The sequence below is a fragment of the Melopsittacus undulatus genome, chromosome 3 (genome assembly GCF_012275295.1).
Source record: "Melopsittacus undulatus isolate bMelUnd1 chromosome 3, bMelUnd1.mat.Z, whole genome shotgun sequence".
In the NCBI taxonomy this organism is placed as follows: domain Eukaryota; kingdom Metazoa; phylum Chordata; class Aves; order Psittaciformes; family Psittaculidae; genus Melopsittacus; species Melopsittacus undulatus.
This window is the reverse complement of record NC_047529.1, coordinates 60,990,118-61,008,032: the sequence shown is the minus strand read 5'-3', so window position 1 is coordinate 61,008,032 and position 17,915 is coordinate 60,990,118. Positions and strand designations below refer to the sequence as shown.

The 17,915-nt window shown below is 42.0% G+C and overlaps 1 protein-coding gene across 1 annotated transcript in view; it reads right to left on the bottom strand.

The window, feature by feature from the left end:
* The window catches only part of SLC16A10 (solute carrier family 16 member 10), a 68,897-nt gene extending 65,661 nt beyond the window's left edge, over positions 1 to 3,236 (bottom strand). The window contains exon 1 of the mRNA XM_034061172.1: positions 2,828 to 3,236. Within this exon, the coding sequence (XP_033917063.1) occupies positions 2,828 to 3,236 (409 nt within the window). The remainder of the gene's footprint in view (positions 1 to 2,827) is intronic.
* Between the last annotated feature and the right edge of the window lie 14,679 nt (positions 3,237 to 17,915).

Sequence of the window (17,915 nt, the reverse complement as noted above, 5' to 3'; positions counted from 1 at the left end):
AATCAGCACTGCAGATTTTAAAGAAATAATTTTTAAAAAATGGATTAGAATATTAAACTTTGTATTCCAAAACAAAAACACAGAACAAGAAAATTTGCGTTACAAATTCCAGTTTTCAAATTCATTAAACCTGACTCAAACTCAAGTCTCCACCTCTCAGTTTTGAGTTGCTATCAGTCCAAACACAAGAGACTAACTAGATTAAATGCAATAATCAATAACATGGAAATGATCTGGCTGTATTTTTTTCTAACACTAAAATCATACTGACTTTATCCTATTGATCATTCTTTTTCTTTCTACAGCATGCCAGCTAATCTATGGGTGTTCAGTAAGAGTTACACCAAGTGCAACTTGCCATTTCTGACCACAGCTCCCCTTGGTGGCAAGCTAAATATTGTATCAGAATTTGTTTAGGTCACTCTTAGCCCTACTTTAAACAAGATAAAATGTAGCAGACAAACAGTTTCAAGGCAATGAAGTTCAACACTTGAGAACAGAAAGTACTGCTTGACAGCTGCTGCTTAGCCCTTACTGTGCACAGACTCATTAGTGTAGTTTCAGGTATTGAAGGACACTTCTTTCATCTACTGTTCTGCTAGTTACAGGAGGCAATTTTGTATTTGCAGTCCTCCTTCCCATGCACACAAGTCATCTAGACGAGGTAGCTACCTTGTGCTATTTCCCCCAACTTAAACTCATCTGGATTTAAAACACAATGTTAGTTCTTTTGCATTACCCAAACCAGAGCACATCTGGATTTTCTTCCCCCCTAAAATAAAAAAGTAGTAAGGGATGCAGGAGGCACTGGCTGCATCCAGAATCCAGAACTCCTCCTGCTCTTCCAAACAGGATGCAAGAGCAACTAGGCTCTAAAGTCTGGTTCCACTTTTCCCCCACTCTTTTCCGCACTCAGGCAAATTTTCAAAAAACATGGGTGGAGCGCATCCACAATCTCTCCTCACTCGAACACCAGTGGCACATTATCTCTTGCCTTCTGGAAGGCAAGAGTGAACAATTTCAGTCCTCCTCTTGTTGGCTACTGGACTCCTACACCAGTAACCAAAAAGTCAATTTTTTAATTTTCCTTTTTTTTTGTTATGTTTTTTTTTGTGGAGTTTTTTGTTGTTTTTTTTTTTTTTTTTTGTTATGACTCTTGGAGCTGGATTGCTGCACTCTCATGGGGCAGGGAGAGGAATTTGCCTCAAATAGTCTCTCAAAAGACCAGATCCTCAGAAAAAGCAGTTGCACCTCTGTACTGTGAACAGACTCGTGTATTAATCACCAAGGTGTTTTCTGCATTTCTGACCAGAGACTGCCAGGTCAGTACACAAATGTTCACAGCACCTCCTCTGAACCTCATTCTTCTCCTGTACGGGATAAGGAGCCTCGGCACCCACCTTTGGATATGCATTTGCCTTCTCCAAAGTCGGCACTGCCACACCTGATGCATAGACATACTTAGCTGCCCATCTTTTTATCTCAAGAATACCCTGCAAGACACCTTGTACATCACCACATACAGTCCAAACACTGGAGAGTACATCACTTTACTCCCTACCATAGTTTTCCATCTCTCTTACTCCAGTCTAAACACCTGGCCCTGGTTTTCTACTTCAGACCAAAAAAATAATAAAAAAAAAAGTCAGGGGAGGAAAATCAGCTTCCTTGTCTCCTACATCTCCTTTAGGCCCATTTATCCCAATACTAAGGAAGACAAATTTCAAAACGCTATTAAAGGTCTGTAACACCAATCTGTACTGAGAAAATTCCCTAGAAGGCTTATACCCCTGCAATGCTACATAGCTGGAACACCTTTTAGTAAAAAACAAAAGCATAAAAGACAATGTTTGGTTTTCTTTAACATTTCAGTTTAATAATATGTAAACTACCTTTCAAATAAGCTACCTTGATTATTATTTGCCATAATAAATTATAATTCTTAATTCGTTATTATTGAAAGCAAAAAAATGCATTTCCTCGACTTACAAAGTGAAAGCGCAAGACACTTCTCAAAGATAACTTACACAAGATAGTTCATTCACCTTTGAATTGATACTTATGTGACCAGAATGATTTAGGTCAGTAATGGCAGAGTGGAGATTTGGTTCTGGTGATACTGCTACGTCTTTAGAGTTTAGTAAACATCATTAACTTTACTGTTAAGTTTTGGGATACTGCTTACAGCAGTAAATCGACACATCTGTTGGCAACTGTTAAGCCCATTCTTGACATATTTTAAGTGCCACTATACCCCACCGTTATTTAATCACTTGGACTTCTCGGTGGACTAATGGGAGAGGGGTATAAAACTTCCTGGGACCACGAGTATGCATTCCCATAATGCACAATGACATGCCTAAAAATACTGCTGTGAAAGCAGCCAGAGCACACCTGCTTTTTTCCCCTGCACCTTCTCCCCGATATCCGGGGACCTTGGTGCCCCAAGCCCTGGCTCCGGGGCACGGCTGCGACCGCAAAGCCTGTCAGTAGCGACAGAGGAGCTTCTCTTTGCCGTGCTGAACGATCATTTTCGAATCTCTCGGCCCGGCCCCTTGTGCTTGCGGCGGAACAAGCTCCGGCCCGGCCCTCCCAACCGCCCGGAGGGGTCCCGCGGCTTGCCCAGAGGGACGGGCGGGACGAGCAGCAGCCGCCACCGCCCACCGGCCACGCCGAGGGCCGGCCCTCAGAGTCCTGCGCGGCGCGGGCACGGGCACTGACAGCCGAAGCAACCGGCCAGGGTTGCTCGGCCTGGGCTGTGTCGGGGGGGAGGCCAAGGCGGAAAGGGCTGTAAGCCACACCGACCCCTTTCCTTGCCGCTCCTCACCTGTTTTAAACGTCATCTGCTTGTCCTCCCCGTCGCCGAAGAGCTTGAGCATGGAGACGAAGAGGACTCCGGACGAGTTCTGGATGCCGAAGACGGCGCCGTTGCACCACATGGCGGCCAGCATCACCACCCAGCCCCAGCCGCCCTCGGGGGGCTCAGGTCCCGCGCTCCCGGGACATCCCGAACTCACAGGGGCCTCAGTCTCCTCCCGCGGCTGAGCCCCACTCTCACCGCTCGGTGCTGCCGGGCTGCCACTCCCGGGGTAGCACTCGCCGCCGTTCTCCCGCCGCGGCTCTGCCACCACGGCAGCCACTGGCTCTGCTGGTGGCGGGCCGGGCAGGGGGGCTGCGGCTGCGAAGGGGGGGTCCTCTGTGCCCCGAGGCTCCAGCTGCTCGCTCACCGGCGCCATCCTCAGCCAGGACGCGGAGTGAGCGAGAGACCCTCCCGGCGAGCCGCGCCCGCTTTCCTCTTCCTCTACCTCACGACCTCTGAGCCCCCACCCGCCCTCAGCCCCTCGCCGCGGGCATCCCGCAGCCCTCTGCCTGTCTTGTCCGTCTGTCCGTGTATGCGCGCGCGCGCCCGAGGCCGCCCCTCCGCTCGCGCCCGTCTAGCCCCACACGGGCGCGCTCCCGTCCGTCCCCCCCCTTGTTCCCGCCGCGCGCCGAGGGGGGACCGGCAGCCGCCGCTTGATTTTAAAAGGGGGGCTCCCGTGGGGGCGTCAGCGGCACGAGGGCTTTTCCTCCGCACCGATTGGCTGAGGGAAGGGAGGCGGGGGGGGAGGTGAGGGAAGGCAGGCGAACCCACGCTCTGCTGTTCCCCCCCCCCCCCCCCGCGCCTCCTACGGCGGAGGGGTTGAGGCGGGGCCGCGGCGTGTCAGCGGTGGCGGTGAGTGCTCCTGCTGCCGCCGGGAGGGGAGGGAACGGCAGGGGAGGGGAAGCGGCGAGGGGCGAGCGAGAGGTTGGGTGTCAACGGCCGCCGCCCCTGGCGCTGGGCGGGAGTCCAGCGCCTCGAGCCGCCACACACAGGTACCGCACGCTGCCCTGCTGGCCTCGGCGGGCAAAGCGGTAAACAAGCCCCTGGCCCCGCTTCCAGGCCGAGTTCGTTCCCCGTGAGGCAGGGCAGTTACACCCAGCGGTGTCCTACTGCGGCTGCTCTTCCTCTAGGCAGCCGTGCGCTAAGGGGAAAGTCTGAAACTCCTTCCCCTGCAGTTTGCTGACAGCGACCAAGTAAAGAACAAACACCCCAAAACGCTAAGCGCGGGGCGCCGCTTAGCCCCGGTACGTTGACAGCCGTTGCTCTCCCCAGTGGCAGTTGCTTGGCCCTGCCCGGGGCTCACTGGCCCCCGAGGAGCTCTCTCCATCGCCCACCCACCCTTTCTAGGAGAGAGCCCGGACTCTGGGCTTTCAGCGCCCAGCTGCAGGGCCCTCCGGGCATCGGCTGCCCTCCAGGGAGCTGCTCTCAGGGAGAGCTCTGCGCCTCCTCTTGGGCCACCCTTAGCACTTTGCCAGGAGTGACACTGGCGAAAATGCTTTTTCCTGGTTGCCGTATCCTTTTTTAACAAAGGGAGAGAAAATGCTGCAGTTGAACACCTGATTGTTTCCCACATGTAGAGAGGGAACAACTCTTAATGCCTTTTCTCCCCACAGCCAGCAAAAGTGGGAGGATGGGGAAAGTTGAGGTCAGGAGTGTTAAATGACAGGCTTTCTCTCTGGTGATCATGCTTCCGAATTCTCAATCGCACATCTGTTCATCTGTTTGGCAGCTATGTTTTTAACTTACGTTTTAAGCAGTTTGGGTCTGATGAGGACGAGGAGCTTCTTGAAAGAAAATCAGCAGATTAAATCTGGGTATTTCGTCCTTCCCCATGAGACCTGGAGGGCTCAGAGGAGTCTCTGGCAGTCGTACTTCATCCCCATTTCTTCCCTCAGAGCCTAAGCTGCTATTGCTTATGTCAGTGGCAGCATCCAACTCCCCTGCCTGCCTGTTAAAGCTTTTTCCTCCTTTTTTGGACCCTGAATCACCGTCTCTCTCCTACCTACCAGTGACCACTTGGGGAAACAAAACTTAGTCCAAAATAAAGCACAATGACTTAAGACAATGCCTCGTTCAGCACAAATTACTTAGCCACTACCCACATGAAAAGCAGTAGTTAAAGAAAGAAAACCATGTAATGACAAAATGAAAGCCTGTGTAATAGTGCACATTGTATTGGTGTCAGCTTTAAGAATGCCTTTCAGAATTAATTGACCTTTGTACTTTTAATTTTGAATGTTTAGTGTCCTCTAATTTGTTTTACAGTAAGTTATATTTTTAAAAAAACTTCACAAATACATTTATAATAATAACAAAGTGCATTTTATAGATGCCCTTTGTCTTGTTACCATGCCCATCTAAGTTAAACATAAAAACATTACACATGCATATACAACAGCAGTAGAATATGGAAAAAATAAGAGCCTGTAACAAAATGCAATATAGCTGAATGAAATAATCCTCATAATAATAACATAATAACGTAATAATCCTCAAAGCAAAGAGAGAACTTTTGGCCAGCCATTGAAAAGCACATCTGTTCCCTCCAAGGAACAAGTTTCAATGCTTATGAAAAACCCCAGCCTATCATAAGCTTAAATACGCTCAGAATAGTTCATAAGCAAGTTAACATGGAAAAGTTAACGCTTCACATTCTCAGCAAGTCTTTGTCCAGAGGCTGTTGTCCAGATCTACAGTGCATTCTCACAATAAATCAAGCTTCACCAAGCACTATGTAACACTTTTGAACAGTTAGGACAGAGTGAAACTCTTTTGGAACTGGTTTCAATCCTCACTACATTTGCCAGCAATGATTAACTTAATAAAACTTTGGGTTGCATAGGAATAAACAAGGGCAAAAAACAAGATTGGATTTTAATTATATTAATAGGACTGAACAGAAGAGTCCCAGTTCAATGAGCACTTAAACATGTTGCTAACTTTTAGTTTCACTCCTTATATTACTTCAACTACATCCCTGAATGGGGGCCCGTGACCTGTATAATACCGTCAAATCAGCTTGAGGAATGAACCATATAATTTTTTCTCTTTCAGACAGCATTTGGTTAAGCACAAAACTAATTCCTTCTCCACATGTTTTTCAGTGTAATATTTATGTACTGCGGTTTCATTTCCCTGTTTCCCATAAACACTGTGATGACTCCCTTCCCCCACTTTTAAGATAAAAGATGGGGGAGGGGGTTAAAATCCATTGTAAACACATTGTGTGCAACTTCTAGTTCTGGACATGCCTTAAGATAGATAGTATTTTCCAGTTATTAAGTGTTTCTTACCCCTGATTAGCATGAAATCACTATTTTCCCTTTCTCCTCACATTGTTGGGAATGAAGAGTCACAAAAATCTGATTCATCAGTGCATACAACTTTTATAAATTTGACAGCTATAACTGCTCTGCATGTTCCTTCAGCATTCTGTATCTCACTGTCCTATTGCTACTTATACAAACTAAAAAAAAGGGGGTTATATTATCAAAAAATTAGGCCCCATAGGGCCTTCCTTTACAGGTCTTCAGTAGATATTTTGTACCCCTTTGCTCTTTGGTACATTCTGCTCCTGTCAAGAATAAAGTCTCTTCCCTTTCAAGAGAGGTCTCTTGAGATCTCAGCTATTTCCCTAGTAGTTCCCAAGAACAAGAACAATAAAGGCTCACTCTTCATAGTCAGATAATTTCCAATCCTCACCTTCCTTGGAAAATAAACTTTGCAAACAGAAGACAGGCAGGTTCAATTTCAGTTCGATTTCTAATTTTTTGTAACCGAAATAATTCACAATAAAAGCACTGGTGTTTAAATTCTTGCTAAGAATTTAAAACACGACTATTTAAAATTAAAAACCCAATGTAATTCTGGAAAGACATGTAACAGGAAAGCCACCCTTGTGGTTCTGTTACTTGAGCCCTGTGATCACAAGAAAAATAGTTCAAAAAGAAAGGGAAAAAGAAGGAAGACAGACATGAGAGAATTGCCATAAAATAGTGAAAATAAAAAGATTATGGACTTGTATACAAGTAACTATTTCAGCTAAACTGTTATGAGCAAGGGTAAAAAATCATCAAACCAACATAAAGCAGAAAGTGAAAATATCAGTTGTGAATCAATAAGCTGAGAAATGTAAGAATCACCTTGGTTTTGTCTAAGATTTTGTGTTGGGTTTGTACATGGGAAGCCCATGCTGGAGCAGGCTCCTGGCAGGACCTGTGGCCCTGTGGAGAGAGGAGCCCACCCCAGAGCAGGTTTGCTGCAGAACTTGTGACCTATCAGGGCACCCATGCTGGAGAAGCCTGTTCCTAAAGGACTGCGCCCCGTGGAAAGGACCCTACACCAAAGCAGGTGAAGAGCATGAGGAGTCTTTACTCTGATTTGATTTGTAATAAATTAATGTTTCCCAAGTTGAGTCTGTTTTGCCTATGATAGTAACTAGTGAGTGATCTCTCCCATCTTTACCTGGACCCACAAGCCTTTTGTTATATTTTCTCTCCCCTGTCCAGCTGAGGAGGGCCATGACAGAACAACTTTGGTGGGCACCTCATGTACAGCTAGAGTCAGCCCACCATAGATTTGTTCCTGTTTATAGTAAATTACTTATTTTACATGTTTTATTAATACCTGATAAACATTGTGTATGCAAAAAACATAGTGCTTGTGAAAGACATCTGCTGTGGTGGTAGTTGGCTTACACCTGGTTTAGGATCAATATATAAAATGCCAGTGTCAAGGGAGGAACTTGCTCTGTCACCTGTGGGCTCTCAAAAGCCAGATGAGGAAATGGCATCTTCTGCAATCCTATCTGAAATTCTAGCCAGCCCCTATTAAACATTCACTCACTCACAAGCTATGGAAAGTAGACCAATACTTCAGTAACTCTCACATACAGCATTTTCTTCCACCATAACAAATGTTTCAATTGCCAACTACTTAAAAAAATTAACCTGTATAGTTGTAGTATGAGGTTAGTAACACACCAAGACAGCCTTTTCCATAAATCACTTTATATGCAGAGTATTTCAAAATTATGTAGTATTCTGCAAAGGTAAAATGAACAGGATATCAAGTGTGAAAGAGTACCCTTTCAGAGAGTTTAATTCTTCCTTCTTGGGTTGATTTGATTGGAATTTGTACTGTTATCAATGCAAAGGGTATACCTACATCATTCAGGAAAAATAAAAAAGGTCTTTCATAAAATACCTAGCTTTGTCACAAATTTCCAGCAAGTGGCACAATAGACACAAACCCAAGACAGCTGGGCACTTTTCAGAGAGGACATGAGGCTAACACAAACTTTTGTGACCACTTAGGCTAATGCATGCTCTTAACGATTAAGCCTTTTTGTTATTTATTTTTCAGCTTGTATTAATAATGTACCTATTCAACAGAAGGATTTCGCCTTAAGTCAGAAAGATGAGATAAACAGGATAACCATTAAAACACAAAAACATATGGTATCACCAACTGCGTGAAGATCAACATCAGATTAAATCCCATTCAGTGAGCAGTGTTTATGCATCGTGTGGCCAGACAGGATGTTCTACTGATGCTTCAGACAGGGCTCCAGCTGTGTTATATGAAGTACAGGGACTGCATCTCACTGCTGAAGCGAGTGAGTCTCATTTTCAAAGATAAAAAGTACAGATTTTATTTGTTTACTGTAAAGCACAGTAGAGCATTGGCCGTGTCTAACCTTAGTTTTAGCATTTGGTAGTACCTACAGTAAAAGTTTCCTACAGTGCTATTAGTTATCAAGGGACAGGTTCCCTCCTGCTTCACAAATAACTGGAGAATTTTCATTTTTGTCCTTTCAAAAAAGAAAGAGTGAGCACTATAAGAAAGGGAAAGAGAGTGGCTTAAATGTCTAATTAGTGAAGCTGAGGGTAACAGTTCCAATTCCCACATCTATGTTCATTTAAAATACCACTTCTTCATTTAGGTTCACCTAAAGGATGGGTGATGCCTCATGTCTGGCTCCATTACAGATTAAATTTGGGGTTAGATTTTTATTCAGCAAAGCGTGGATGGGACTTGACAGGCTGTTAGCTGGGACACTGCTCTTATTAAAGGTAGGCAAGTGAAAGAAAGTAATAGCTCTTAAGTGTTAAAGCCCACCTGCAAATCTCCAGTTCCACAAAGCTAAGTTTTTTATGGCAGACTTTTAATGGAGGATCCCTCCATCCTATTTTATCACTGTCTCAACTGTGAACATCTGATCAGAGCTGGTCATCTATGTAGTTTTGGTAGGAGGGAACAGAGAATTAAAAAGGACAAATTACTTTTAACATTATCATTTATGGTGAGGTAAGTGATATTAAAGGACCTCAGATGACTAGCTTAGATGTATAAGTGAGAACCCTAGGCATCTAAAATTCAGTGAAATTAATCCCACCCATGAATATTAAGTTGAAGAGCATCCTAAAATAATGTTTATTTAGACCCCAAACATGAAGTTTGTTTTGATCCTATTGCTTAATGAGTAAGTGTGAAGATTACATTGTCCTAGCATGATCATTCTTGGCAGCGAAAAAACTAACATTGTTGGCAACATTCTCATGCAGCTTCAAAGTTACCATCTCTTTCAAATGTGCAGGAATTGCTTCAGGCCATTGTTTTAGGCTGTCTTCAGGCTTGGTTTGATACCGCTATCCAGGTCAAGCATTTCATGTTGCATCCATTAGCATAGGATCTAAGCACCTCAAAGTTCCTTCCTTTGTTTATATAGATTTAATGTTTTCCAGACCACCTTTGCGATCTCAAGAATTCAATTTTGTTTTCAACAAAAGTTTGAAGCATCAGGGAAGCAAATGTTTTATCAAATAAACTCAATCTGATTGTTGTCTATAAGCAGATTTTGGTTGCCTACTCATTTGCTACTCAACTAACTTCTCAGATTGAAAAATGTTAAAAAAGCAAAGAGCTACTACCTCCAAAAATCCTACCTAAGCAACAAACCACCAAAAATAGATGACACTAATCTTGCTTTCTTGTTTTTTTAGGAATCCTAATTTCTAGTCAAGTTAAATGAATTTTGTTTACCACCATTTTCTTTTTTGTCAGTTTGAAAGTGCTTTTGTATTAAAGGCTATAACAAGGGATAGCAGGTGTTAGTGGCCCCATTTCAGGATACCATTTACAACACTGTCAGCATTTTACTTACTAGATAAACAAAACTGTTTATCTAAGTGACTCAATTCAAATATTAAGGCATATGAAATCTGTTAACAAAGTCTTCCATGTAGAAAGTCTACTTGCCTTTGCAAATTGAACACATTTTTGTTGAAAAATACAAAATTTAAAAAATCTGACATTTTAAGATATTGAATATATGAAGGAATATTTTCAGGTTGTACAAAATTTGAACTGAAATACTTAAATTATACTGGACATATTAAATACATGGTAAATTTCCTTGCAGTTGGCACAGTAGAGCTTCATTTCATTCTACTTTTCTACTCACAAAGAGTTGCTTTAATGTATGACTGACAAAGATACAATCTTCTTTTTTTTTCCTAATTATTGTGCTAGGTCTACATCTATTTCTTAACTATTATCTATCTGAAATCCTGAATTTAAAGTTGGGAAGTTGAGTATCCCACAGAAAAAAATCCAGTCTGTTGCAGGTTGGTTTGGAACAGAATTTTCATACTATTTCAGGTTCAGTTATCTGCAGTTGATGGATTATTTACCTCACAATTCATCCCATCTCTGGTAATATGGCTAAAATAGATTTTTTAAAAAGGCATATGGAAATTCCACATTCAGTCTGCAATAACTGTATTTTGTGAAATAAACATAATGAATCTTGTTGGTACCGTCACATACCTCCTCTCCTTCAAAAGCAGAACTAAGTTAATCCTTGAATTAACAGGGATTTTTTTTTAAGTTAAGTAAGTCTCATATCAATGTCATTCCTCTAAATATATGTTTACTTGGTAGCTAAGTAAAAATACACCACTTGTTCAAAAGTAATCATACACATAGGCCCTGCACTTTCTATTTATGCTGTGATAGAAATCCATCCAAAGTAATGAATAACCCTTACTTTAGATTAAATAACATAAATGGATACAGAAAAAAAGGATCTATGTTGTTCACACAAGCCAATTTCATAAAGGAATTCTAAATTTAACTGTCAATGCCTCCCATATCGCTTAGGCTGTGAAAGACAACACACTCCCCTGGCCAGCCTCACGCACAAGGACTGACAGGTTACCAAATAATTGGTCATTCATCATGCAGCATTTACCTGAAAGCAAGATGTATATTGTCCAGATGCAGTAGCTCCTGTGTCCTGCTTGTACTCTCTCTGAAATAGCATTTTTGGCAACTCAAGGGGTGCGAATACACTAAAATTCCTGTCTGGGAAACCTAGATTGCATTCCCTAAAATTGATAAAATTAATAATTAATTTGCTTTATCACCATAATGATCCCAATTATGTAAAAGAAATATTATGGAAATATTACAGTACCGTGTGATTTTAGGCTGAGAAAGTTGGGGCTGTTCAGCCTGGAGAAAAGAAGGCTGCATGGAGACCTCATAGCAGCCTTCCAGTATCTGAAGGGGGCCTACAGGGATGCTGGTGAGGGACTCTACATTAGGGACTGTAGTGATAGGACAAGGGGTAACGGGTTGAAACTTAAACAGGGGAAGTTTAGATTGGATATAAGGAAGAAATTCTTTACTGTTAGGGTGGTGAGGTACTGGAATGGGTTGCCCAGGGAGGTTGTGAAGGCTCCATCCCTGGCAGTGTTCAAGGCCAGGCTGTATGAAGCCTTGGGTGGCATGGTTTAGTGTGAGGTGTCCCTGTCCATGGCAGGGGGGTTGGAACTAGATGATCTTAAGGTCCTTTCCAACCCTAACTATTCTGTGATTCTATGATTCTATGATCATAGAGCTACGACACAACAGATGCAGCATCAGTTTTCAGGAAGAATTACTCAGTGTGTGAAATGTCTAACCACTTAGGTGGCTGGCTGGGTCTTATATTTTAGTTACAAATACCTTAATGATAAAGGTGAGTCTTCCCTCCTTCTCTCACAAAGGTGAAATCAAGGTCATCTTATATAAGAGTAAATTCTCCCTGAGATAGTAATATTAATTAAACAACACTCCACCTAAATTACTTTGCTAGAAGCCTTCAACTCTTCCAAGCTCTGCAAGTAGCATCTTTTAAATCTTTAAGAAGTTGCCAACGGTTTGAGTAACGTAGTACACAGAGTACCACCCTTTAAGGGAAAGATCGTATGCTCAAATTGGGCCAAATAAGCAATAAGATGATGTAAACCCAAACCACTTAAACCACATGAATGATTCCTAAACATGTAGGAATCTGATTTAGAACCATACAAGCAGTATCAGAGTTCCAAAATCCACTTTGCTGGAATTTACAGCAGTATACTACAGTGTACTAGCAGGATTTTACAATTAATAAGACCTATAATGCTATTGATTGGGCATGAAAAATGTGTACAAAATGTTGTACAATTCTTCTCATTGAGGTAAATTTACTGTGGAGAACGACATTATCAATCATTAAGTCATCTCAGATTTCTGTATCACCATTCAAACATACCTACTATACTTGCTGAGAAAGTTGCTTCTAACATAAATAGGTGATCTGAAAAATAACTCGGGACCCTTATTTTTACAGAAAGTATGTTTTCTGACCTTTTGTGACCCACTCTGTTGCCAGACTCCAAAATTCTGTAGTTCCTCTGATCTTAAGGCATTTTGCAAATTGTACTTCTGCAGGATATGTGATGTACTGCCACCAGTCAGTAGAAAAGCAGAAGCTAAAGGACAACCAGCCCTTCCTTACAAAAACTGATGTATATGCACATATAGAAGAAGGATTTTTTTTTTTTTTTCATGAACGAGCTTAATATATCACAGACATGTGGAAAAAGTTAACCAAGAAGAAAATACTCTGATCTCAGACTGTTCACATAGGAACTGTTGTGGAGTAACTACAAAGTTTTACCTTCTGTTCACACATGAGCTGTTGTGGAGTAACTACAGAGCTTTAACTTGAGATCTTCTTTTACTTTACACAGTGTAATAACTTGCACCAGCCTAGTGAATGGGTACTGTTATAGTGGTGTTACATCTCAGTGCAGGAGCACTTGTTAAAAACCTGCTCACCTGAATGCATCCAAGTTTCCATCTGCTTTTCTCCTTGGGAAAAATAAAGTTGTTCTTTATTCAGAGTTGTTAGGGTTGATTCACTCCAATTTAAATATAATTAGCAAAATTGTTTCGCAAGGTGCAGTTGCCAGATCTTTATGGTTGGTAATGCCTCAGCTAAATTACACAGTATTCTCTGTTTCTACTATGATTTTACAAGGCTGTCACTTGAAAAAAGCAGTTTTCTGGTTGTGCAATGAATCCAATAGTAGCCAGGAATTTAAGATACATACATAAACCCCAGACTTTGTGTTTGACTTCAGCTTTCACAGTGGCATTGATACTTCAGGGTACCCTACTGAAAGGGTTGAGTGCCATTTTTTCTCATTTTGCCTTTTCTGATATGGAAGAGCAATGTGAGGGAGCTAGACTTGATTTTTTTTCTAGCCAAGCTGTGTGCTTCTCGTAAAGAGGAAATGTCAAGCTCATTCTGGGGAGCAATATATGCATGAGATATTAACTGGAAACATTAATTGTTGTCACAGGTGGGCTGATGTCTGTTCTCTGGTTAGACATGGATTTGTTGTGATTGTCTCCAACCTCAACCTCCCACATTTTAAAGACTCGCTGATGCATATAGACCCAGTGTTCCTAACTCTGGATTTCACAAGCAGATTTCCAGGTGTAGCAATCATGTTTGACCCCATTCTCATTACCCTGGGACTTTTCTGTCTCTTACCCCAAAACAACCCTCCTAATTTCTTGGATAAATTCCTTCTGAGTCTACCTTGCTCTTTCCAAATAACATGGTTTCCTAACAGCAGTTTTCAGAATCAGCTTTGGAGTTAAAGCCAAGGGCACACACTTTTACCCATGAACATGCAAGAATTACAGGTTTGTTTGTTTTTAAACAAACTTTTTGAATGTAGTCCCTGCAGTCTGCTTAAACTATTCACCACCAGCAAATCTGGGACTTTGAAGCCCAAGGCCAGACAGCCCATCCAGACTTCTGCTTTGACTGGCTTGTTTCTGGTGGTACAGACTCTCTCTTACTCAAAGAAGCACTTTTTTTTCTTGACAGTTAGAGGGCTTCTAACTCAGGGTTTCACAGAGCTCTGGCCACTAACCATAGAAATACAGGAGAAGACGTCACACACTTCTGGACCGTCTGCAATAGCTTGGGAAAGGACCTTGAGTTAAAAACTGTTAATTACACTCTCAGTCTAGGAATTCATTCTTTCATTATAATTTGATTATATCAGTATGACTGGAAAGTAAAACATAGTATTTCAGTCAGTCTGAAATACTGAGTGTTTGACAGTAAACCAGCCTTTTTGGCATGATCCCATGTTTGTCTTCCCACTAGTTTTTCCTCTTTGCTCATTTCAGCCCTCAGACTCATATCAGGGGAACTAAACCTTAAGCCATGCACAGTTAGATAAAGCTTGTTTCATATCCTATTTATGCATCTCAAGGCAAAAAGATCATCAGAGAACAATTTAAGAGGCTGAGATTTAAAGAGAACTTCAGGCAAGGAAAAGTGAAATGTCAGTACATTTGTCCATTAGCTATAGTTCTGATTGCTGTCTTGCTGGCTTTTTACATCATCCCAGAAATATTCTCCTTATTCAGCAAAGAACCTCACTCAAGTTTCTGTTATTCTCCTGCAGAGCCTTCTCTGCTAACCTTTCCAGAAGTTTGTAATTTATTACATATATTATCCATACCTGCATGCTCTGCTTTTTCTTCCTTCTGAAATCAAATGGCTCATTTCCTGTGGATCTGTAACAATAGGAAACACACAGTTACGTCCACTGTTTCTTCCATTTCAACTCTCCATGTCAATGCATATCAGGACCCTTTGATGTGACAGGAAGCATCCCAGAAACAATGTAGATTTTACAGTACCTTTAAAAAGGGACCAAAACTTCCTGTACTACATGGTACAGCAGCATACCAGAGTTAACTGCCAAAGGAACAAAACAGCATTAAGTGCTTTTCTCCTTAATGTACAACAGTACTTATTCCACAGACTGAGAAGCTCTGATATTTGATCTGTTAGTGGATAACAGGAAAGCTGAACTCAAATTTCAGAGGTGTATTTACACCCAATATAATATTAAGGAGACTGAGCAACTGCAAATCACTTTTCCGTATGCTTTAAAGGCCGCCTAAGAATTCCTTAAAGAACAGTAATTGCCATCTGCCGGCCAAGCCGGGAATGGTCTTTGTCCACAATTTACTTCATTTGGCTAAATTTGGAAATGGATTTGGGCAAGGGAGACAGAGCAATTGGCAGCCGAGTCTGCACTCTGACTGATGAGCGTTCCATCTCATCCTGGAAAGAAGCAGAAAAACTGTAAAGGAGGAGCTGAGTTTGAGGGTTCTGTGACATTGCTATGTTTTTTTGAGGTATCTAAAAATAGATAGCCAGTAAAATTATTGTTATCTTCTTGTCTGGAAATTGAACTTTAAATTTTGAGTGACAAAAAGAGAACATAGGAGAGACAAATCTCTTGCTGCTGGGAGAGGAGGGCCATGTCTCTGCAAATTTCTGTCTCCAGATCTGAGCTGGTTAGAAGCAGGAGGGAGGCATCACAGTAATCCCCACCTATCCTCATCCCAAATCCTGTCTAGCACAGCATGATCAGCCCCTGACTCTCCCCTCTTGTCTGCTTTCTCCTAGTTGTGACTTTTTATCTCCCAAGCACTTCTGTCTCCAAACTCATTTTGCAACCCACCCCGATTCAGAGCCAAACAATTTCTACTCATCCTTTCAATCCAGAACCCCTAACATTTTCCATCTCCTTTCCCATCCTTCCCTCTTTCCTAACCAGATTTCATTCTTTTCTTCCACTCTCACATTTTTCCACATCCCCCACCTTCTCACTGCAAGAAACCCCAGCCTGCAGAGCACACCTCTTGCCCCCACCCCTCAGTGCAGGCCCCCACACCTGCCCCAGTCTCCTGACTTCTGCTCAGAACAATTCTACCTGTCTAAAGTAAAGGTAAGACAGAGGATGTGGAAAGCCATGACATGTCTTGGGAAACACAGATGTAAGTTTATTGAATACTTCTCTACTCATTAGAAGGTAGAAGACAGGAACTGGACCCTCCCTTACTCTTCTCATCTTCAGGCTGAACAAACCCAGCTTTCTCAGCCTCCACTTGTGCAGTATATGCTACAGCATCCTGACCGTCTTGGTGATCCTTCCTGGACCCTATCCAATTTGTAAATATTGCTTTTGCACTAGGGTGGCCCAGTCCAAACACAGTACCTCAGACATGGCCTCATACATGTCAAATACACAGAATAATCACTTCCCTCAGCTTGCTGGCCATGCTCTTGCTCATACAGACCAGCTAGTCCTCATGGCTGCAGAAGAAACTACAGATGCCTATTCAGCTGGTTGCTCACCTGCAGCTTCCTGCAAAGCTATTTTTTATCTTGTGGATCCCCAGCCTGCACTGCTGCATGTGGTTATGGCATCCTAGGTGCAGTATTTTGCATTTTCCATTACTGAACTCCATGAGGTTTTTGTTGGCCATTCAGAAGGAATGTGCTAAGCTGAAGGAAGGATCCATCCTGCTTTCCAGTAGCTTGACCACTTTCTCCAATTCAGTATCATCCATGAGCTTCATGCAGGTACAGACCATCCCACTGACATGGTGGCAAAAAAGTGAAGCAGTAACTTCCTCTCAGTGTTTCCCAGACTTAGTGGAATTATGATAAATGGACTTGTTATATCTCTCATAATATTTTCTGGCAGGAGTTCCATAGCTTCACTGCCTGTGAGAAAAAAAAACACATTTTTTACATGTCACTTATTTCCTGTAAATTTCATTGGATAGTCTCTTCCCATACAAGAACAATCTTTTTCTATTAACCATCTCCATATCATCCATGAATTAATATATCTCTGTGATATTCCCTGTCAGTTGTATCTCTCTCAGGCAGAAGAGAGTGATCGAGTCATTCTCCCTGTAGAAGCCATTCCATATCTTTAGGTCACCTTTGGTCTTCTCTGAGCTAGCCCTGTTATGGCCCCTTTCAAGCTGGAGGACAGGGGTAGCTGAAGTGCACACAGCAGTCAGGGTATGGGTTCAATTTGAATTTATACAGGAGCAATGTTTGTACTCTATTTCATTTTCCTCCCACTAATTCTTCTTTTCCCATACTAATTCTTAATGTTTGACTTACTTTATTGACTATCAGAATGACTTTTTCACTCTCTAATGTCAAGGTCTCATTCCCAAAGAGCCATGGTTGTTAGTTCAGAACACTTGTAATTTACTTTTTTTACTTTTTTAAGCTGATGTCAGTTTTGTTCATCTTTTGTACATACCAACACTAAATTTAATTTGAGTGGTATGAAAATGGCACCCTGAGAAGAGTCTTCTGGACATCTTTGCACAGGGGTACTCATCTTTACAATACCGACTTATCATCAGCAGCAAACTTTGTCACATCATGTTATCAAACTACAAGTTGTGGAAGAATTTGAATATAGCCAGTAACTGGGAAGCAAAATAGCAGCTTAAATTCAATGCTCAGAAATATAAATGTGAAGAAAAAAAATAAAACCTTCTCTAGGTACATAAAATAATGGTCTCTAGTATGTTGTTGTCATTAGAATGTTCACTCAAGAAGAGACATCTTCTCCACTTATTTTGGCTCCTTCTCTGGCAGAAATAGCTCCCTGAACAATAATGTCTAACAGGCACATAAAACCATTAATCATTATTCAGAAGAGAAAATCAAAAAGAAAGTGTTGTATATGTCAGAATTAGTAATGCAACAATATCTTTGTTATCACAATTCTCAGAAAGAATATAACAGAAGTAGAAAAAGTATAAAGAGGACAAATTATCCGTATGATACAGCTTCATTGTGAAAAGCATTTAAATTGGCCACAACTCT